Source organism: Salmo salar, chromosome 27 (assembly GCF_965601325.2).
Source record: "Salmo salar chromosome 27, fSalSal1, whole genome shotgun sequence".
Lineage (NCBI taxonomy): Eukaryota > Metazoa > Chordata > Actinopteri > Salmoniformes > Salmonidae > Salmo > Salmo salar.
Genome location: NC_138317.1, coordinates 26,863,728 through 26,887,500, shown reverse-complemented (window position 1 = coordinate 26,887,500; position 23,773 = coordinate 26,863,728). Strand labels below are relative to the sequence as shown.

The 23,773-nt window shown below is 42.4% G+C and overlaps 4 protein-coding genes across 5 annotated transcripts in view; 2 read left to right on the top strand and 2 right to left on the bottom strand.

Annotated features, from left to right (window-relative positions):
- The window catches only part of mturn (maturin, neural progenitor differentiation regulator homolog (Xenopus)), a 4,023-nt gene extending 621 nt beyond the window's left edge, over positions 1-3,402 (top strand). Inside the window, exons 2-3 of the mRNA XM_014178107.3 lie at positions 1,600-1,722; positions 1,982-3,402. Of these exons, the coding sequence (XP_014033582.1) occupies positions 1,600-1,722; positions 1,982-2,089 (231 nt within the window). The 3' untranslated portion in view covers positions 2,090-3,402. The remainder of the gene's footprint in view (positions 1-1,599; positions 1,723-1,981) is intronic.
- A 400-nt stretch (positions 3,403-3,802) lies between these two features.
- On the top strand, positions 3,803-8,154 carry LOC106588757 (E3 ubiquitin-protein ligase znrf2). The gene is made up of 5 exons (XM_014178103.3): positions 3,803-4,596; positions 4,809-4,941; positions 5,593-5,688; positions 5,829-5,934; positions 6,103-8,154. Exons 1-5 carry the CDS (start codon positions 4,429-4,431, stop codon positions 6,215-6,217), a joined length of 618 nt encoding a protein of 205 aa, XP_014033578.1. The 5' UTR covers positions 3,803-4,428; the 3' UTR covers positions 6,218-8,154.
- Positions 8,155-8,231: 77 nt separating this feature from the next.
- On the bottom strand, positions 8,232-10,297 carry ggcta (gamma-glutamylcyclotransferase a). Of its 2 annotated transcripts, none has more exons than XM_014178105.3 (4): positions 9,976-10,297; positions 9,436-9,584; positions 9,194-9,326; positions 8,232-9,064 (listed from the first exon to the last, which is right to left on the bottom strand). In XM_014178105.3, the coding sequence occupies exons 1-4, from the start codon at positions 10,132-10,134 to the stop codon at positions 8,939-8,941; spliced, it is 567 nt and encodes a 188-aa protein (XP_014033580.1). In that variant the 5' UTR covers positions 10,135-10,297; the 3' UTR covers positions 8,232-8,938. The 2 variants fall into 2 exon arrangements, with proteins under 2 accessions (XP_014033580.1, XP_014033579.1); XM_014178104.3 differs by having other exon boundaries at positions 9,436-9,581; positions 9,976-10,295.
- A 2,240-nt stretch (positions 10,298-12,537) lies between these two features.
- LOC106588760 (small nuclear ribonucleoprotein Sm D1) lies at positions 12,538-20,204 on the bottom strand. Its single transcript, XM_014178108.3, has 4 exons — positions 20,047-20,204; positions 19,315-19,391; positions 18,054-18,245; positions 12,538-12,760 (listed from the first exon to the last, which is right to left on the bottom strand). Exons 1-4 carry the CDS (start codon positions 20,058-20,060, stop codon positions 12,684-12,686), a joined length of 360 nt encoding a protein of 119 aa, XP_014033583.1. The 5' UTR covers positions 20,061-20,204; the 3' UTR covers positions 12,538-12,683.
- Between the last annotated feature and the right edge of the window lie 3,569 nt (positions 20,205-23,773).

Here is a 23,773-nt window from a genome sequence, read left to right as displayed (position 1 = left end):
GTGCGCAACGGGAATGATGTCACTGCAGTTTGATTTGGTGCACCGGACTATAGCACGCCTGGCGCGCATGTTGTTTTGGCCGCATTATATGCCGCGACCTCTTTTATCTGCAAACAGTTGGGATAAATCGCATTGAGCTGCTATGGGCATGCCGCTTGTCCTGCGCATATAGACACAGGCCTGCAATAGCAGTGCTGTTGTTGTTTTGTCCGCTGCTCTCTAGTCCCTACTTTACATCAGCTGGCCAGAGGGCGCGGACATCACAGTTCTCCTGGCGCGGCGCCCGGCAGTAAATAGATTATGTCAGCAGTCGCAGCGGTTGTGGGGCCTATAAAGACTCAGGGCCGTGCATCCCTCCATAGGCAACTGCCAGTAATACCTCATGTTGTATACATTTGCTATGTAAATATGTAATGCACATACAGAGTCACTCAGCTCCTGTATGATGCAGATGTGTTTTCTCATGTAGGCCTGTTTGGTCTCTAGTCTGTTTACTGCACTAGGTCCTATCCCCACCATCTCCACCACTTTCTCTCCCTCTCTGATTCACTCTCTCACTATCACTCCCTCACACACACACAAACTGTTTTATTCTTCTATCCTCGTGGGGACCTAAAATGTATTTCCATTCCAAATCCTATTTTCCCTAAACCTAACCCTTACCATAAACCTAAAGGTAACCCCTTACCCTAACCCTAATTCTAACCTTAACCCTAATTGTAACTCTAAACCTAACCCCTAAATTTAAAATAGCCTTTTTTGGGAAATGTCCCCACAAAGGTGAATTTACCTTGTTTTACTGTCCTTGTGGGAACTTTGGGGGATTTTAGGTCCCCACAAGGATAGAAGAACCCCCCCCCCCCCACACACACACACACACACACACACACACACACACACACACACAGTGTTGGGTAGTCCCAAGGGCAGACACGGGCAGTACCAGTCTGCAGTGAAATACGGTACCTCTGTCTCTGGCTGGCAGATTAGATCCTGTTACCATGCCAATCAATACTGCTATCAGCAGGGGGAGACACACACACACAGTGAATGCACCGTTCCCTCTCGGTCACAGGGGGACACCGTTTAGGGTTGGCCAATCCCTGGAGAGCTCATGGGAGTGCCAAGGCTTTAAGTTCAGGAGGCTAACACAGTCTTGTGGCACACGGATTCAAACCCCGGTCAGTTTCACCTGTGTGATTCACTCACGTCCATGTCCAGTATCTTGAGGTTGTGTGTGTGTGCGTGCGTGTGTACGTGCTTAACTACAGCAGTAGTTGTTCCAGTAACACTCCTACTTGATCTCCGGTCCTTGAATGTCTGTGTTATCTCGCTCTTTGATCTCTGGTTTCTACTTCTACTAGCTGTACTCTGACCTCATATAAAACTCAGTGTATCTACCCAACATCTACCATGTGTATATATATATATACCTTTGACATTAGCACAGTATTACGGTAATAATGTGACAATGTGGCTACATGGGTTAGGTTAATAACCTGTGTGTGTGTGTGTGTGTGTGTGTGTGTGTGTGTGTGTGTGTGTGTGTGTGTGTGTGTGTGTGTGTGTGTGTGTGTGTGTGTGTGTCTACGTCTACAGCATGTATGGAGTGAGAGTGAGGACTGCCTGCCGTTCCTACAGCTAGCCCAGGACTACATCTCCTCCTGCGGGAAGAAAACACTGCTAGAGGTCCTGGACAAAGTCTTTACTTCCTTTAGACCTGTAAGTAGCCTAACGCTATGCAATAAAACAACTAGACTACTCCTAAAGAATATAACATATCAACTGTTAAATGTCCTCCTCTCCCTCATCTCGGTCTTCTTCTCCTTCTCTCTCTCTCCCCTTTTCTCCCCCTCTTTCTTCATCTCTCTCTCCATCTCTCTCTTTCTCTCCCTCTCTCTCTTTCTTCATCTCTCTCTCTCCATCTCTCTTTCTCTCCCTCTCTCTCTTTCTTCATCTCTCACTCTCCCTCTCTCTCTAGTTGCTGGGTCTACCAGACATAGATGATGAGACGTTTGAGCAGTACCATGCAGGCGTGGAGGAGGAACCAGAGCCGGACCACCAGCAGATGGGAGTCAGCCAGCAGTGATGCCTACAGAAGAGGTGTCCGACCGGGCCACAATAATTACCCACACCCCTGGTCTCATCCCCTGCATCAATACACAGGCCCAATGACCCTGTAGCGACTATACAAAGTCATAATGTATACTCAGATTCATAATGTACGCATACACACACACACACACACACAGGACAGCCGGACAGCCAGCCTGCTGAAATGTACCATTGCGTTCTTTAACTTATCAAAAGCTTTGCTCTCCAGATATTGCACTCCATCTCATGTCACACACACACACACACACACACACACACACACACACACACACACACACACACACACACACACACACACACACAGCTGTGCCATACAACATTATTATTCATGTCATTTATACAGCAGGCTACAACATTACTATAGTTTCTATTACTAACCACCACCATGCTGGTTCTAGCCTGATAAACATGACACTCTCCAACCTTTCTCAGCATATCAACCTAAAGACAAACAATCAACTAGTCTAGCAGCAACAACATACTCCCTCCCCAGCCTGGCCGCCCAGACATAGCAGAGCACTGTCAGCCATGTAACACCTGACTGGAACCATCCACTGTACCACACAATGCTAGCCAGACTCACTCAAATAACCAGCACATTGTTGTGACCTTGTAACAATGTTAGCGGTGAAAATAGAGGGAGGAATAGAGCAGAAATGTAATCCTATGTTAGAAACTGTCCCTTATGTACTGCTGTGAAGTTGGCCAAAAGCTGCTGTATCTGTGTGTTCATTTCATATTGCGTGTGTGTGTGTGTGTGTGTGTGTGTGTGTGTGTGTGTGTGTGTGTGTGTGTGTGTGTGTGTGTGTGTGTGTGTGTGTGTGTGTGTGTGTGTGTGTGTATTTGTGTGTGTGTATTTGTGTGTGTGTATTTGTGCGTGTTTTGTGTGCGTGTGTGCGTCACCATCAGTGCACTGCTACGCTTTTACTATCCCCACGGACCTGAAGGAGTAGGATGAAGTTGTGTTTAGACACTGATCCGAGGTCATTTTTCCCCGTTATTGGGATTGGGGAAAGTAAACTGTTCCTAGATCTGTGTCTACAGGCAACATCTACCTGCAGCGGCCTTCTTCCACCTTACTAAACTAGGCCTACACTTGTTACTCTTTCTGAACATGGCAACTACGATAGATGTCTCTCTCCGAATGCTTTTAAGTCATTACTTTGGCTTATGAACAGTATTTTTAGTTACATTATTTAACTGAGTGTTTGTCATGCTAATGTGTGTTTTTATGTTCTGTCCTCCAGTGTGTGTGAAGGTATTCAATAAAACAAATGTGTGGAGGGAGCAGTGAGTCTGACTGGGTTTTTGATATGCAAATATAATGTACATATTACATATCTATATTAAGTATGACAATTATATATCTGCCTGGCTTATTTTATAAATGTCTGCTATGTCTATAGCCTAATCTGTGTCCATGCATCTTTTGCTGTTGTTCATGGGTTTGATGTCACTTGACCCCCCCCCACACACACACACACACACACACACACACACACACACACACACACACACACACACACACACACACACACACACACAAGGAGGAAGGCATTAGGGCAAACCTTTTGCATGGCCCGGTGTCCTGGTTGGGCGGAGTTTGTGCATATTAGACCATTCCATTGGTCTTTAAGCTAAATCTCCACTCATCCAGGAGACCGGGCCATTCAAAACGAACTCTACCATTGCTTAGCTCCTGTCAACAATCACAGTCAGCAGACGAAACTACAGCAGAGCAGATAGAGATCATAGTGACGCCGCTTTCGTTTCGACAGTCAGTAATCGAGAAATGTCGAGAAAGTGCATACATAGTCACTAAAGTGGTCGGACCTACTGTCGCGGTGTAGGAGTTGTTGTGCGGCAAACCGCCATGATCATAGCGCATGGAATATTGGAATGATGCCGCGACGCACCAATAAACTTTGATATGGAGAATGAAGCGATTTGGTAGTCAATTTTGTCGTATTTGATTTTACTTTTGACTTTTCAAGAGACTTTTATTACTTTGGCTGTTTCTGCTGTTAACACAACTACTGGACTGGACACTCATGCGCGCTATGTCTCTCTTGTGACATCGAGTTTCAGCGTTTTTTCAAGGCTATTTATGGTTTATTTGAATAGTGACATGATATAAACACTGATATATCGATTAAACATCTATCTGAAGCTTTGCACATTGTGTAGGACCATTTTCAACACCTGTCCCTGATGGGCTTCATGAGAGTGAAGAGGACTTTCTAGGACTGTTCTGTTTTATAGACCTTATAGGACTTCATATCTTGGGGAAGTTAGAATAGGACAGGATCCACCATGGGTGTCAGGCAGAGTAGCCCCGTGGCTGAGAGTCGAACCCGGGCGTATTCTAGCCCTGTGGAACCCTCTGGAAGCAGCACTACCCCAGGGATCAGATACACAGCCAGTCCTGGCGGACCCATAATTCGCAACACCGGAGGGACCCAACCCAGCTCCTACCACCAGGTGTGTAATGATAGTGGTTTGGAACCATACTTCCATGATGAGTAACTGCCTGAGACCTGAAGATTAGTGTTAGCTCCCCAAGCTAATCCCAAGGCTTCAGTTTAGGATGCTAACACGGTGTTGTGGCACACAGGTTCAAACTCCGGGCAGTTATACCTGTGTGATTCATTCATGTCCAGTATCTTGACGTTCAGTGTGTGTGTGTCCACCAGACAGGGATGAGTATACCCCATGGTGGCCGGAGCAGCAGTCTGGACCAGGAGGAGACAGATGGGGAGAGAGGAGGAGAACACCAGATGATGATTGGCTCTCTACCACTTCACCTGACCCCTCACCTACTGGGAGGTAGGCTAAAGTGTGTGCGTGTTTTTCCGGTCCTGACTGTCTACTTCAAGGTTCCCCTCTGGGTGCATGGTTAGTTTCTTACCCTAGCACTACAAAGCTGATTCAAATAATCAAAGCTTGATGATGAGTTGGTTATTTGAATCAGCTGTGTAGTGCTAGGGTAAACACCAAAACGTGCACCCAGAGGGAAACCCTGGTCTACATGATATCTTATTCCACAACAAGAAAACTATGTGTTGTTCTAAAGCCTCGACTGGGCAGATAAGAAGAGGATAGATAACAAATGTGCTTTCTCCCTGTGAAATACACATACACCCTCTTCTGTTGTGGGGCGAGAGGAGCACATCAGGCCACAGATAAGCACGTACTTCCTCCATGGCACATGTCTCACACACCTACACACAAACCTACACACACACAAATATAGGTTTTGTACTGGAGAGTCTGTCAGTCGGTAACTTATTCAACTTTTCTTAAGGAACCATGTATGTCATCGTGATCATAAATTGACCTTTGGTCATTTGCAGACGTGACCACATGGTTGACCTATTTACTCACTCACTCACTCACTAAGTTTGTGGCGGGACCGAAAAAAAGGTCTGGTTGGATGGAGTGTGTGTGAGCTGACATGTCCTGCTCTATTTTTCCCAGGCTTTCTCTGTCCTGTTTGCAGTAAGTTTGTGGCGTCAGATGTGATGGAGATCCATCTGATCGTGTGTCTCACCAAATCACGACTCCGCTACAACGGTGAGTGTGTGATTGTATATCTCTCTGTGTGCGCCCAATAATCTTGTTAGTCTGCCTGTTTGGCCTGCTGGTTCAGGATGCCTTCTGATTGGCTAGCATGGTATGTCAGGATGATGATTGATTTGTGTGATGTGTCCCAGAGGATGTTCTGGTGAAAGATAGTGGGGAGTGTGCCATCTGTCTAGACGAGATGGAGCATGGACACACCATCTCTAGACTCCCCTGTCTCTGTATATACCACAAAGGGTAACTACACACACACACACACACACACACCTACCTGACTACAGTAAGATGCTGTTACTTTACTCGTAGTCTCTCTCTCTCTCCCCTCTTCATAACGTCTCTCTCTCTTTCTCTCTTTCTCTTTCTTTCTTTCTTTCTTTCTTCTCTTTCTTTCTTTCTTTCTCTTAGGTGTATAGACGAGTGGTTTGAGGTGAATCGTTCGTGTCCAGAGCACCCCTTGGACTCCGGGCTCAGATTCCCACAGAATGTCTACCATCTATCTACTTCATCCACATCATCATGACATGCTGGCCTATGAATCTACTTCATATAGATCTATGTCTGACCTGCTGGTCTGTTAATCTACTTTACCTATCAACGTCTGACCAGTGACACGAGCCTGTGAAGTTTAGCAGAGCTGGGAATTGCCAGGAACCTCACGATACGATATTATCACGATACTTACATTTCTTTTTTTAAAGTTTAGTCATTTAGCACAGTGGTTCCCAGGATGGGCGCGGGGGTCTCAGTCCAGCTTTAAACTTGCTCTTGAAAGTTGTAATAGTAGAATGCACAAGGTGCAATTTATAAATTGGGCAGTGTATCATCAGTTCCTCTTGTCATGTTAGTCATTTCAGACCTCAGAGAGATATTTATAACTTGTCAGAAATGTCCAGATCAACTAGTCCATGTCAGCTAACATTTTTTAGCTAGGTTTTTTAGCCCACAGATATTGTTGTAATGTTTTTGTCACTCACGTGAATACACATTAGACATGGCAAAATGTATATAATTGCAAGAAAATTTGATTTAAAACTGCAGAATTGTATTTGCACAAAATGTGTAGAATTGCATGAAATAAGCTTTAAACCTGCAAAATTCTCTCCAACAAGAGGGGTGTGAACCACCAACAGTGATTGTGCCCATAGAAATAGACGTGGTGTGTGTGCGCGCAGGGGAGGCCCGGGATGTTCCCCACTGCTGGAAGTGGGGCCCCGAGTGAAAAGGTTTGGGAAACCCTGATTTAGCAGACAGTCTTATCCAGATTAACTTACAGTTACTGCATTCATCTTAAAATAGCTAGGTGGGACAATCACATATCACAGGCATAGTAAGTACCCGTGGAGGCTGATGGGAGGAGCTATAGGAGGACGGGCTCATTGTAATGGCTGGAATGGAATAAATGGAACGGTATCAAACATAAAAAATATGGAAACCATGTGTTTGACTCATTTCCATTAATTCCATTCCAGCCATTACAATGAGCCCGTCCTCCTATAGCTCCTCCCACCAGCCTCCACTGATAAGTACATTTTTCCCAAAGTCAGAGCTAGAAGGGGGGTGGGGGAGGGAGTCGAGTGCAAGTGTTGGTTCATAAACTACGTAGGTGCCAATACGATATGTATTGCGATTCTATATGTATTGTGATTTTAATTGCGATTTGATGTTCCAAACATATTTCTCACCATATGTCTGCTGCAGAGAGACAGGAGAGAGCATGAAAACGAGTTTTGATCATTCAGTGAAATAAGAGCTGAAAACATGTTGGCTCAGTATTTAAAAAGAAAATGGAGAACAAGCTATAGGATGAAAAATAAGTGAGTTCTGGCGCAGGTACAGCTGACTAGTACTAGCAATCATTATTATTTGTAAATCTTTTATTTTAACAAATCAAAGCTTGGAGTCACATATTGATAATATGTCCAAAATATCACGATATGTAACTGTGTACATTTTCCCCAAATCACTACTGGTTTGCCTCACTCACTTGCTAAAAGACTAAACGGGATAACCTGAATATACACTTAGTATACACTTAAAGGCACATTTACAGACCATAGACTTCAAGTGTGGAGAACGGGCCAGGACCCAATTATGGGTCTTCTGAGAGTGTTGGTGGACTGCTAAAAGAGCAGAGTTCTGGTGCCCGACTGCAGTCAATGACGTGGCACGCAACCATTGGTTGAAGCATGCAACGTCTGAGCAGGGTAGCGCGACCATCACCTCCTGCGATCTAATCCTCTCAGATTTACACTAGTTTAGTGAGTAGGGTTGAATTTGGGATGAGGGGCATACGTTCATTGATTTCATATTACTGTATGACAATGTAATAATGAGTTTGTTGATCATCAGCTGTACTGCTGCGGAGTGAGGGAATTTAGAGAATTGTAAGTGCTGTGACTGAAACATGCTGCTAATTTTGAGTCTCAATTACACACATTTATGTCAATTATGAAATCCCTTCTTGTGTTGGTTCATTGCTTTATTTCTGTGGTTGTGTAAAATCTAGGTAGCATACAGCAAATTCAGCAGAAATGTTAACATTTGATTGAAAACACACCCTTTATTTACTCAAGCATCTTTGATTATATATATATATATATATATATTTTGCACAAGTTTGTATCCATTGAATTAAGTAAAAACTAAAGCACAAATCAACTCCAGAATTTGTACTGGGACACTATGGTGATAATTCTGTATATACATAGTTGAATGTTCAACGTCATTAATGACTACAAAATTATGTTTTGTTGAAAAGACAATTGTACCAGATACAGTTTAGGGAGCAGAGATCCTTCAGACATTTCTTAAGAAACAAAGAATAACAATTTACATTAAATCAATTGATTTCTGAAGTAACTGATTTCATTCAGTATACATGTATTAAATACATTACATCTCCCATTTCTCTCAAAGGTCCCATTCCATTTCAATTGAACCATTTGTCATCAAATCTCTCCAAAGCCACATCACATGCATTAGTCTTTATGGTGTCTGTCTGTGTGTTTGTCCAAAATGGCACCCTATATAGTGCACTACTTTTGACCAGAGCCCAATAGGTTGTCATTTCAGATGGATTCTGGCTACGTTTACACAGGCAGCCCAATTCTGATATTTTTTCCACTAGTTAGTCTTTTGACCAATCACATCAGATCTTTTCACACCAAAGATATTTTCAGAGCTGATCCGATTGGTCAAAACACCAAATCAAAAGACCAATTAGTGGAAAAAAATATCAGAATTACTTAATGACCTGTGAGATCTTGTCCAGGATAGAAGGGCCACTGTAGTTGTTGGTCTGAACCTCCTCTAGTCTCCTCATGTACTGCACTGGTAGACCATTCTGCTGGGCTCCTAAACACACCACCTACACACACCCACACACGTTATTTCCTTTCATTTGCTTGTACTGCGGGGAGGGGGGCAGGTTTGTGTGTGTACCTGTTTGCATTGTGGTGAGGGAAAACAGGCGTGTGTGCGTCCAATGTGTGTTTACCTGTTTGTACTGTGGCGAAGGGGGACAGGCGTGGAAGCGGTTCATCTGGTACGTTCTACAGAGCAGCGCCCCGTTGTCTGTCTCCACTGTCACCTCTAAGGGGAAGTACATACCCATGTCCACCCCCTCCTGCCTACACACACACACAACATGGAGAGATGAGATGAAGTATGGGATGAAGACCATAGAATGTATGTTGCCATCAGATGAGACTCACTGGTGTGTGTGTGTGTGTGACTCACTGGTCCAGGCTGGCTAGGTGGTCGTTGCTCATCCTCCAGACCACCCCCCACACCTCTCCCCCCTCTTTCTGCTCGATGGTTGCTACTCCGCCATGCCAACGGTTGTCAATGTGCTCCCCCCACAGACCAAAGTTCAATGTGTAGTCCTGCTGGGGAGGTTTAGGGTAGGAGAGGGGGAGGGGGAGGAGAGATGAGAGAGACCCTGTTAGAATACTATGACAATGCATTTTTGGATGTGTCACATAGCCTGCTCTGTAACACCTTTTCACTTTGTGAGTGAAGACAATGGTATTCAGTTTCTATTCGAGGTCATTCTATTCTTTATATAGACTGGGGGGAATTAATGTACTCCATGTAACTGAACTACTCGGGACGACAACCCTAGGGCGTAGAATTATAGCGTCATCTTGCGGCCGGTTGGGCTATTGAACGCCATGAAGGAACGCCATGTTGCTTATCTCCTACTAGCTACACCAGAAGAGTCCGAAATATCCTAACTAAAAGTAGCTTGCCTACTGGGGGCGCTGCGGACCTGATTACCTTCAGTCGGCCGGTGCAATGAAATATAGCTGAGGGGTTCGCCAGCTGAAGTCTCTCCTTCAACAAGTTGCTTCCAAAGGCAAAATACATGAAGTGATCTGCTGTTGCTGCCATGTTTCCTAAGCAAAACCTTGCGATATGAGCCAGGTTACCAATCATACGAGAATGTCAGCCGTTAAATTATATTAAAATATCACCGGTTAAAATAAAAGTGAAATATATAGCGATATACTTAATAATTTACATATTAGCTACAGCCCATTATTACTCATGCAGTCGGCTTTCTTCCGGGTTTTGTGTCCGGCTCATCTCATTGGCTGGAAGGGGCTCAACCCGTTAAAGACACAGTGCATGATTTTTGAGCGTTCATGTGAGCTATCAAGACATTCTTAAATATTGCGTACTTAATAGCTGAGTCTAAAAAGGTTGGTTTTGAGCAGTGCTGAAAAAGACCGTCAAACTGAACAAACCAGTTTTAATGCATATCTTTTTAATTATCACTTAGCTAGTCATATCATATGACATCCCTTTCTAAGCCTCAAGACACCATTCATATTACACCTTTATTACACCAAATATCCCTGTATTTTTTCCGAACAGTACGGTTCCACATACAGTCGATCATCATGCGACAAAGATAATCATGTTATCACTGTAGTGTGTCATTCCCGAAAACTCAGCCTGTGTTGAATTCAATCCCATTTTACAGCTTTTTTGTTTAAAATAATTTTCACATTTTACAATCATATTAGGCTAGTTCATATAAAACAATTCAGCTTTCACGTCAATACATGGGTTCATTTTTATATAACATGGTTTACAGATTTAAGTTTCTATTGAAGTTTTTGTAGGCCTACTGTTTTTTTGTGTTTTTTTAAGAGTCCAGTTTTTATAGTTCAATTTTTATTTTAAAAGTGTTTGAGGGTATAAAAAGTTGTTTTATAGTCCTAATACATCTTGTCTTCCAAATCGCATTGTTCATTATGCATATTATTGTCCATCATAATTCTTTAATTGGTTTGACATTTTACCATGCTGGGGCATTATTCACCTGTGGTACTACTGCTGGGTTACCATTGGTGGTTATTTGATAAATGTGTTGATGCACAAACAACAAACTGTACATGTAATGTAGCTAAAACATTTATTTATAGGGTAAAAAAATTGTCAGAAAACCAATAAATGCATAATACCGCATCGTGATCAAGACAAAGAAGATGATTGTGGACTACAGGAAAAGGAGGACCGAGCACGTTCCCATTCTCGTCGACGGGACTGTAGTGGAGCAGGTTGAGAGCTTCAAGTTCCTTGACGTCCACATCACCAACAAACTAGCATGGTCCAAGCACACAAAGACAGTCGTGAAGAGGGCACGACCACACGTTTCCCCCTCAGGAGACTGAAAAGATTTGGCATGGGTCACCAGATCCTCAAAAAGTTATACACCTGCACCATCGAGAGCACGCTGACTGGTTTCATCACTACCTGGTATGGCAACTGCTCGGCCTCCGACCACAAGGTACTATAGTGTAGTGCATACAGCCCAGTACATCACTGGTGCCAAGCCTCCTGCCATCCAGGAACTCTATACCAGGCAGTGTCAGAGGAAGGCCCTAAAAATGGTCAGACTCCAGCCATCCTAGTCATACCGTTGTCTCTGCTACCACACGGCAAGAGGTACTGGAGCAAGTCTAGGTCCAAGAGGCTTCTAAACAGCTTATACCCCCAAGCCATAAGACTCCTGAACATCTAATCAAATGGCTACCCAGACTATTTGCATTGCCCCCCACCACAATGTTATCTATGCATTGTCACTTTAATAACTCTACCTACATATTACCTTCACACCAGTACTCCATATATAGCCCTGCTATTGTTATTTTACTGCTGCTCTTTGTCATTTCTTACTTTTTTATTTTGAAAGGTATTTTCTTAAAACTGCATTGTTGGTTAAGGGCTTATAAGTAAGCATTTCACTGTAATTTATTTCACTGTTGTATTTGGCACAAATCCAATTTGATTTGTTCAGTTAGCTAGTTACCTAGCGATGGGCATTCAGAGTTCAGTAAGCTGGATCATGTGGCTCCATTCAGCAAAAAAAAATAATAAAAAATGTTTATTTGGCTCTGAACCAGCTCTTCATTCAGTAGTGCCTAAATCAACAAAAAATATATAGCTAATCTCATGTAAAGCCTAAAGTTTTCTGCCAGATCGTTATAGGCGTTCAAACAAACCTTAATTAGATGGCATATTAAAAAATAAAAAAAATTCCCACTGCAAAAATGAATGTGGACCAGAATGAGGCTCTCTCCTCACCATCGACTGTTCCTGCAGTGAGGAATTAGTACTTATCTACAGATAATCGTTATCTGGAGATCAAAAAGCAGTAGTAACAGTATGCAAATCAGGGAGTCAAATGAACCGCTCTTTCATATGTTCAACAAAGAAATCTGTTCAAAAAGAGAGCCGTTAGATTGCAAACGACCCATCACTGCTAACAACTGGACCAACTACACAACATGCACATCAACCAAGACAAGTATGATAAAGTACTCAAAACACTTCTGTTCATGTGGAATATCTTTAATATACAAAATAAGAAACAAGTCGGGCTTGGGATTCACAAAAGTTTCCTCAGAAAAATGACAAAACAAAAACGTTGCTGTACAAACAATAGGACATGACTGACAGCCGCATAGTGATGGTGATCATCTCCTGGGCCCTCCCCTGCCTCGGCCCCTCCCCCTGCCACGCCCTCTTCCTCTGCCCCTTCCACGCCCAGCCACTGGAGAGAGAAATGGAGGGAGATTAAGGAAGAGGAGATGATTAGAGATTAGTTATGCACTACAAATACTTGGACTCTCCCATTCTTGTCCTTAGGTCTTGTTTGTCAAGCTCATTGTTGGGAGTCGTTTCTTACAGAAGAGCGTTTGCCTAATATTAATTAGGCTGATTTACTACTTTTAATTTGGGTCTGATGAAGCAAATTTTGAAAGGCGAGACCTCAGTCATCAGAAGCTAGGCATTATAAATGCTACGCAACTCACCCAACCCTAACTCAGACAGAACTACTGTGGATTTATGAAACCTCTAACCAGTGTGGCTACGAAACAGTTCACAATCTCCAACTTTCAACATGGCTGCTGTGGCAGGCTCAAAACACCCAAACACCCAGTAGCACTCCAGAAGGAAGGTCGGCCACATTACGTCACCCCACATTCTAGTAGAGGTCGACCGATTAATCGGAATGGCCGATTAATTAAGGCCAATTTTAAGTTTTCATAACAAATCGGTAATCGGTATTTTTGGCCACCGATTTTTAAAATATTTTTTAACTAGGCAAGTCAGTTAAGAACACATTCTTATTTTCAATGATGGCCTAGGTTAACTGCCTTGTTCAGGGGCAGAACGACAGATGTTTTACCTTGTCAGCTTGGGGATTCAATCTTGCAGGTAAGTTGCTAGCTAGCATTAAAGTTATCTTATAAAAAACAATCAATCATAATCACTAGTTAACCTCTTACATCTAGACGTTCCGCTAGCGGAACACCTGCTCCAATATCCAATGATAGGCGTGGCGCGAATTACAAATTCCTCAAAAATACAAAAACTTCAATTTTTCAAACATATGACTATTTCACAGCATTTTAAAGACAAGACTCTCCTTTATCTAACCACACTGTCCGATTTCAAAAAGGCTTTACAGCGAAAGCAAAACATTAGATTATGTCAGCAGAGTACCAAGCCAGAAATAATCAGACACCCATTTTTCAAGCTAGCATATAATGTCACAAAAACCCAGAAGACAGCTAAATGCAGCACTAACCTTTGATGATCTTCATCAGATGACACACCTAGAACATTATGTTATACAATACATGCATGTTTTGTTCAATCAAGTTCATATTTATATCAAAAAACTGCTTTTTACATTAGCATGTGACGTTCAGAACTAGCATACCCCCCGCAAACTTCCGGAGGAATTTGCTAACAATTTACTAAATTACTCACGATAAACGTTCACGAAAAGCACAACAATTATTTTAAGAATTATAGATACAGAACTCCTCTATGCACTCGATATGTCCGATTTTAAAATAGCTTTTTGGTGAAAGCACATTTTGCAATATTCTAAGTACATAGCCCAGCCATCACGGGCTAGCTATTTAGACACCCGGCAAGTTTAGCACTCACCAATATCAGATTTACTATTATAAAAGTTTGATTACCTTTTGTTGTCTTCGTCAGAATGCACTCCCAGGACTGCTACTTCAATAACAAATGTTGGTTTGGTCCAAAATAATCCATCGTTATATCCGAATAGCGGCGTTTTGTTCGTGCGTCCCAGACACTATCCGAATGGTAAATAAGGGTCGTGCGCATGGCGCAATTCGTGACAAAAAAAATCTAAATATTCCATTACCGTACTTCGAAGCATGTCAACCGCTGTTTAAAATCCATTTTTATGCCATTTTTCTCGTAAAAAAGCGATAATATTCCGACCGGGAATGTCCATTTAGCTAAACAGAGGAAAGAAAACAAAGCTTTCGGTCGACGCGGGCACAAGCCTGAGTCTCACAGTACTGTAACCAGCCACTACCCAAACGCGCTACTTTGTTTCAGCCAGAGCCTGCAAAGCCACGATTCAGTATTTTGCCGCCTTCTGAGAGCCTATGGCAGCCGTAGGAAGTGTCAAGGTACAGCTAAGATCCTCACTCTTCAATAAACAAAGACAAGAAGAACGACACCTTGTCAGACAGGCCACTTCCTGCATGAAATCTTCTCAGGTTTTTGCCTGCCATATGAGTTCTGTTATACTCACAGACACCATTCAAACTGTTTTAGAAACTTTGGAGTGTTTTCTATCCAAAGCCAATAATTATATGCATATTCTAGTTACTGGGCAGGAGTAGTAACCAGATTAAATCGGGTACGTTTTTTATCCAGCCGTGAAAATACTGCTTCTGTGACATCTCTGTCGAAAATACAGGATCTCTGCTGTAACGTGACAATTTCTAAGGCTCTCTGAAGGCGCCAGAAAGTGGAATGAGATCTCTGCTGTCTCTGGGCTAGGTACAGGAGCGCTGTTTGTGAGTGGTCAGGCTGGTGGCTCAGAGACAGGAGATGCGTGGCCCCGAGAAGTGGCCATGTTTTTCTTTCAGCCTTTGAACGAAAACAACGTCGCCCGGTTGGAATATTATCGCTATTTTACGAGAAAAATAGCATAAAAATTGATTTTAAACAGCGTTTGACATGCTTCTAAGTACGGTAATGGAATATTTCTGGTTTTTTTGTCACGACATGCGTCTGCACGTCACCCTTCGGATAGGGACCTGAACGCACGAACAAAACAGAGGATATTTGAACATAACTATGGATTATTTTGAACCAAAACAACATTTGTGGTTGAAGTAGAAGTCCTGGGAGTGCATTCTGACGAAGAACAGCAAAGGTAATCCAATTTTTCTACTAGTAATTCTGAGTTTACTGAGCCTCGATGTTGGCGAGTGTCTGTTTAGCTAGCCTTGATGGCCAAGCTATCTACTCAGAATATTGCAAAATGCGCTTTTGCCGAAAAGCTATTTTAAAATCTGACACCGCGATTGCATAAAGGAGTTCTGTATCTATAATTCTTTAAATAAACATTTACAAAATGCATAACAATTATCAAGAGTAATTTAGTAAATTCACCGGAAGTTTTCGGTGTGTATGCTAGTTCTGAACGTCACATGCTAATGTAAAAAGCTGGTTTTTGATATAAATATGAACTTGATTGAACAAAACATGCATGTATTGTATAAAATAATGTCCTAGGAGTGTCATCTGATGAAGATCAAAGGTTAGTGCTGCATTTAGCTGTGGTTTTGGTTTTTGTGAGATATATGCTAGCTTGAAAAATGGCTGTGTGATTATTTCTGGCTGGGTACTCTCCTGACAATCTAATGTTTTGCTTTCGCTGTAAAGCCTTTTTGAAATCGGACAATGTGGTTGGATTAGCAAGAGTCTTGTCTTTAAAATGGTGTAAAATAGTCATGTTTGAGAAATTGAAGTTACAGCATTTAAGGTTTTTGGAATTCGCGCCACTTGATTCCACTGGCTGTTGACTAGGTGGAACGATTTCGTCCCACATACCCGAGAGAGGTTAATATTGCCTGCTAACATGAATTTCTTTTAACTAGGGAAAATGTGTCACCTCTGCAACAGAGTCAGGGTATATGCAGCAGTTTGGGTCGCCTGGCTCGTTGCGAACTGTGTGAATAGTATTTCTTCCTAACAAAGACAGCCAACTTCGCCAAACGGGGGATGATTTAACAAAAGCGCATTTGCGAAAAAAGCACAATCGTTGCACGACTGTACCTAACCATAAACATCAATGCCTTTCTTAAAATCAATACACAGAAGTATATATTTTTAAACCTGCATATTTAGCTAAAAGAAATCCAGGTTAGCAGGCAATATTAACCAGGTGAAATTGTGTCAGTTCTCTTGCGTTCATTGCACGCAGAGTCAGGGTATATGCAACAGTTTGGGCCGCCTGGCTCTTCGAACTAATTTGCCAGAATTTTACATAATTATGACATAACATTGAAGGTTGTGCAATGTAACAGGAATATTTAGACTTAGGGATGCCACCCGTTAGATAAAATACGGAACGGTTCCGTATTTCACTGAAAAAATAAACATTTTGTTTTCGAGATGATAGTTTCCGGATTCAACCATATTAATGACCTAAGGCTCGTATTTCTGTGTGTTTATTATATTATAATTAAGTCTATGATTTGATAGAGCAGTCTGACTGAGCAGTGGTAGGCACCAGCAGGCTCGTAAGCATGCATTCAAACAGCACTTTTGTGCATTTTGCCAGCAGCTCTTCGCAATTCTTCACGCATTGCTCTGTTTATGACTTCAAGCCTATCAACCCCCGAGATTAGGCTGGTGTAACCGATGTGAAATGGCTAGCTAGTTAGCCGGGTGCGCGTTAATAGCGTTTCAAACGTCACTCGCTCTGAGACTTGGAGTAGTTGTTCCCCTTGCTCTGCATGGGTAACGCTGCTTCGAGGGTGGCTGTTGTCGATGTGTTCCTGGTTTGAGCCCAGGTAGGAGCGAGGAGAGGGACGGAAGCTATACTGTTACACTGGCAATACTAAAGTGCCCATAAGAACATCCAATAGTCAAAGGTATATGAAATACAAATCGTATAGAGAGAAATAGTCCTATAATTCCTACAACCTAAAACTTCTTACCTGGGAATATTGAAGACTCATGTTAAAAGGAACCACCAGCTTTTTTACATGGCACATATTGCACTTTTACTTTCTTCTCCAACACTTTGTTTTTGCATTATTTAAACCAAATTGAACATGTTTCATTATTTATTTGAGGCTAAATTGATAGTATCTATGTATTATATTAAGTTAAAATAAGTGTTAATTCAGTATTGTTGTAATTGTCATTATTACAAATTTTTTTATAAATAAATTAAAATCGGCCCATTAATCGGTATCGGCTTTTATTGGTCCTCCAATAATTGGTATCGGCGTTAAAATCATAATCGGTCGACCTCTACATTCTAGTACACAATTACTCTCAACCTAGTCACAACGTAACAAAACGAATAGTTCAACAGACTGCTGGTCTTTGCTCATGGTCCTGAACAGCTGTAGTGTGTTTAAGTTCCAGCCAAGCAATAGAACACCTCACTGAATTCATCAAAAAGGCTTTGGCTAGCCAATTCTACTGTGTTGTTTCTGGGCTGGCACAAAAGCCTACACACCCTGAAGCTCTCCAGGATCAGAAGTGAACACTGATCTAGGCAGACTTAGGTTGAACCTCAAAAGTATTGCTGGCATCCTCTCCCATTGCCTCCTCAAAACGTCAAAGGGAAGAGGAGAGGATTGGAGAAGAACCTCTGATATTCTATTGATATGGCAACAAGCCACCACCCTCTCCTATCTTCCTAGTGTACTCACCAGCTACTCTATTCTTGGACTTGACCTTGGGTTCTATGTCCAACTCCCTCCCCACCATCTCTCTATGTACATCAAATTGATCTCACCCCCCCATCCCCGTGTACTCACCAGCCTCTCTCTTCTTGCTCTTGACCTTGGGTTCTATGTCGACCAGGAGAGTGTCCAGCGGCAGGCTGTCCGGCAGGATGAAGTATCTGATGTTGTTCCCACGGATACTGAGGCTCTCCAGCTGGGTGGGCTCACGGTTCTTCAGAGTCATCTTTACCGCCTTCAGGTGAGTGTTCATACTCACATCCACACCTGGGACACACAGTTAATGACCATTGTTAATAATCAATGCAACATTGACATTATCCCACCCCTGGTTAGCCACTATTGGCTTAAAAAGCCAAACCTAACAATATCAGCCAATTAATTTCCAGCAGTATTGCTCATCTGTGTGGTGTGATACCAGTCTTGTGGGTTGACAGAAATATTTTCCTCAAAACCTTCTCAATTAAATGTTAACTGCAAATTAGGCTTACCTGGCAGAAGTATATCACGAGTAAGTATATCATTTGTATTTATTATTTGCAAACTTTGCCATGAAATGAGCAGCAGCAGAAACATCACTAGATGGCACATTCCTCACTTGCTAGATGTGCAATTAAAAAAAGGGGCCAGATGCACAATTAAAGGGGAATTACACAAAATCTAAATGTCTTAGTTTTCTTCCAGTCCAAAAATAAATAAAGGTCTTCTCATGTGATTTAAGTATTGACATAACTCAAAATCCAATGGAACTGTTTCTCTACAAACAATTGTAATTATGAGTGAAAAACTAATTAAAACCAGGAAAAATAAAACAGAAAACATAATTTGGGGGGAAATCAGATTTTATAGGGCCCCCTTAGAGTTGTTTATTAACCATCATTTTACCAGGTATATTGGCAGAAAACAGTGCACTACTTTCTATTTCACACTGGGGATCCTGAGTGGCACAGCAGTCTAAGGCACTGCATCTCAGTGCTAGAGGCATTACTCCAAACCCAGGTTCGATCCCAGGCTGTATCACAACTGGCCACGATCGGGAGTCCCATAGAGCGGCTCACTATTGGCCGGGGTAGGCAATCATTGTAATTAAGAATTTGTTCTTAACCGACTTGCCTAGTTAAATTCAAAAACATATTTAATAAAGGAACTAGGGAAGAGAAGAATGTGCCAATTTAATGGCTAGGAAAAAATTTGAGTAGCTCATAACATGGTAGAAAAGGTTGAAGATCCCAGGTTTAGATTGTACCTGCTCCAACACCCTATACTAGTCTTTGTTTATATTTGGAGGCATCTCAATAATCCTACTCAGCCAGACAAGAGGGGGCAGGGTCTATACCTGTGATAGTTCCATGGACCTGGGTTCCATTCTTCAGCTCAATGGTCACAGTCTCGTGGCTGAGTTTCATCAAAAAGCTACAGGAGGAGAAAAGTCATGGGTATTAGAGGCAATGTTATAATTAATGCAGTTTATCAAGTCTGTGAATACATACTAGCTTGCTAGTCTTCAAGGCCCTATAAACAATATCGACACAGACAACTTCATTAGACAATGGGGCGGTAACTAGTAAGAACTACATAGTTTGCTGACTACAATGTCCAAAACAAACTAAAATGACAAACACAAACCGGATGGATGACTTGTCATGGAAGCTGAACTTAGGTTCAAAGACAATGTGTTCTTGTCTGTGGTTGTTGTGGGTAATCTGTCAGGGCCCTGCCTGCACACTGCAGTGGTTTATTAACTAAAAGCAAGTTAGCATAGCGGTGGCTAGCAAACAAAGTAACTAGTTAGTTCTCAGCGGCAGATACGTAAATAATCGATGTTTATGGTGTATTCCGCGGCTAGAGGTCCATTCATTACCGTTGTAGAAAGGAAAGAATAACTTAGCTATCTAGTCGCTTCTGCACGTCGCTCATTCATTCATTCATATCAGTTAGCTGCTTCCCGCCTCAGAATTGAGCGAACAGCTCGCACTCCAAATCTAAATCCATCCAGCGACACAAAACCCGTATTTTTCACCTTTCATCTAAGCATAAGACTAAAGATGATTTTGTTGAATATTCTTACCGTACGAGTTTCATGTTGTTGATGGATTGCAGAGACAAAATCTCCACCAAAGACCAAAAAATTACAGCGTATAACTAAGCACACAGGCCGCTGTGTATAAAATACGTTTCGTCGCAGCAACACCGACGTCATAAAAACGCTACAGAACCAGGAAACGCAAAAAGAAAACAGCTACTTCTTTAATGACGTTTAACGGCGGTTGGTATCCAATAAATGTTGCATTACCGCCACGTACTACACTGGAGTATAACTCCCTTATACGTTGCTTGAAAAACTCAAAAATAATAAATAATAATAAGTAAATACCATACTCCACTATTTAAATCTATTTAGTCCTACATTAGGCCAACAGCCTGAAAGGATGGGACACCACCACTTAACACACCCTGTAACTATTCTGACATCAATTCTTGCACAACCATATACCTCCCTGCAGCTGCCACCACAACCTCTATTTTCCGTGACTTCCATTAGTGCAGTACAGTTGATAACCATTGCTATAAATCCCCCTCCCCCTTAAATTCCTCTACTTTCTTCACTGCCTCAGCATATGACAACTTCTGCTCTACTCTAACCCTGGAAACCTCAACCTGCCTCTCGCCCTGGACATTTCTGATTCCCAGCCCCATGGGCACCCCTACAGTTAACACATACCACTACTTTCCCCAATACTACACATTCCTTTGTCTCATGCCCTTCTGCACACCTAGGAACCTCCCTCCTACACACTGATGCCACATGCCCATAAGCTTGACACCTGTAACAACATAATGTATTTGGCACAAAAGTTCATACAGGATAACTTATATATCCTAACATCACTTTTTTGGGCAAGACTCAACATCAAAACTCAAAAGAACAGACAATGACTCTTCTGTTTCACCACTTTCACCCTGTCTGCATCGCACCAAACAATGAGCAGCACAAACACTGGGAATCTCTCACTGTTGTATATATATATATATATATATATATATATATATATATATATATATATATATATATATATATATATATATCATTAACGTTATAGAAAGGAAAGAATAATGTATCTATCTAGTCGCTTCTGCACGTCGCTCATTCATTCGTTCATTCATATCAGTTAGCTGCTTCCCACCTCAGAATTTAGCGAATATATGTATTTTTATTTTTGAAATTATTTTAATTTTATTTTTTACCTTTATTTAACTAGGCAAGTCAGTTAAGAACAAATTATTATTTACAATGATGGCCTACTAAAAGGCTAAATGCCTTCTGCGAGGATAGGGGCTGGGATTAAACATAAAAGTATATGACGAACCCCACATTACGACAAGAGAGACACCACAACAATACATAAGGAGAGACTTAAGTCAACAACATAACATGGCAGCAACATATGACAACACAACATGGTAGCAACACAACATGGCAGCAGCACAACATGGTAGCAGAAAAAACATGGTACAAACATTATTGGGCACAGACAACAGCACAAAGGGCAAGAAGGTAAAGGCAACAATACATTAAGCAAAGCAGCCACAACTGCCAGTAAGTGGCCATGATTGAGTCTTTGACTGAATAGAGTGTTTTTTGCAGCTCTTTCCAGTCGCTAGCTGCAACGAACTGAAAAGAGGAGCGACCCAGGGATGTGTGTGCTTTGGGGACCTTTAACAGAATTTGACTGCCAGAGCAGGTGTTGAATGTGGAGGAGGAGGGCTGCAGTAGATATCTCAGATAGGGGGGAGTGAGGCCTAAGAGGGTTTTATAAATAAGTATCAACCAGTGGGTTTTGCGACGGGTATACAGAGATGACCAGTTTACAGAGGATTATAGAGTGCTGGGATGTGTCCTATAAGGAGCACCGGTGGCAAATCTGATGGCCAAATGGTAAAGAACATCTAGCAACTCGAGAGCACCCTTACCTGCTGATCTATAAATTAAGTCTCCATAATCTAGCATGGGTAGGATGGTCATCTGAATGAGGGTTAGTTTGGCAGCTGGGGTGAAAGAGGAGCGATTACAATAGAGTGAACCAAGACTAGATTTAACCTTAGCCTGCAGCTTTGATATGTGCTAGTGTAACCGATGTGAAATGGCTAGTTAGTTAGCGGTGGTGCGCGCTAATAGCGTTTCAATCAGTGACGTCACTCGCTCTGAGACTTGAAGTAGGGTTTCCCCTTGTGTTGTAAGGGCCGCGGATTTTGTGGCGCGATGGGTAACGATGCTTCGTGGGGTGTCAGTTGTTGATGTGTGCAAGGGTCCCTGGTTCGAGCCCCGGTTGGGGCGAAGAGAGGGACGGAACCTACACTGTTACACTAAGAGAAGGACAGTGTACCGTCTAGCCATACTCCTAAGTACTTATATGAGGTGACTACCTCAAGCTCTAATCCCTCAGAGGCAGTAATCACACCTGTGGGGAGAGGGACATTCTTCTTACCAAACCACATGACCTTTGTTTTGGAGGTGTTCAGAACAAGATTAAGGGCAGAAAAAGCTTGTTTGACACTAAGAAAGCTTTGTTGTAGAGCGTTTAACACACAATCCCGGGAGGGGCCAGCTGAGTGTAAGACTGTATCATCTGCATATAAATGGATGAGAGAGCTTCCTACTGCCTGAGCTATGTTGTTGATGTAAATTGAGAAGAGGGTGGGGCCTAGGATCGAGCCTTGGGGTACTCCCTTGGTGACAGGCAGTGTCTGAAACAGCAGATGTTCGGACTTAATACACTGCACTCTTTGAGAGAGGTAGTTAGCAGACCAGGCCAAAGACCCCTCAGAGACACCAATAGTCCTTAGCCGGCCCACCATGGAATGGTCTACCATGTCAAAAGCTTTGGCCAAGTCAATAGAAATAGCAGCACAACATTGCTTAGAATCAAGGGGAATGGTGACATAATTTAGGACCTTTAAGGTTGTCGTGACACATCCATAACCTGAGCGGAAACCAGATTGCATACCAGAGAGAATACTATAGACGTCAAGAAAGCCAGTCAGTTAATTATTGACACGTTTTTCCAACACTTTTGATAAACAGAGCAAAATAGAAATTGGCATATAACAGTTAGGATCAGCTTGATCTCCCCCTTTAAATAAAGTATGCACCATGGCTGCCTTTCAAGTAATGAGAACCTCCCCAGAGAGGAGAGACATGTTAAAAAGGTCAGAGATAGGCTTGGTGATGATAGGGGCAGAAAGGTCTAAACCATCTGACCCAGAAGGTTATTTGGGGTCAAGTTTAAGGAGCTCCTTTAGCACCTTGGACTCAGTGACCACCTGCAGGGAGAAACTTTGTAGCGGGGCAGGGGAAAAAGAGGGAGGAGTATCGAGGCATGGCTGAGTCAAATAGGAATCCTGACTTAATGAAGTGGTGATTAAAGAGCTCAGCCATGTGCTCCTTGTCAGTAAAAACCACATCATCAACATTAAGGGACATGGGCAGCTGTGAGGAGGAGGGTTTATTCTCCAGGTCTTTAACCGTTTTCCAGAACTCCTTGGGGTTAAATCCACAGAGAGCGAACAGATCTTTAAAGTAACTAACCTTGCTTGGCCTTCTGGATACCCTGAGTGCACTTATTTCTCTTTAGTTGGTCAACTTTCTCATTTACCACTACCCCAGTAATCACTCCTTTCAATGGCGCCCTTTTCTTGAGAGCAATACAATTCACATCTCTTGCCCCCATTCGTTTAACACGGAGCGCCTGCTGTCTCTGACCAGCAGAAACACAAACAATTATCACAAAACCACT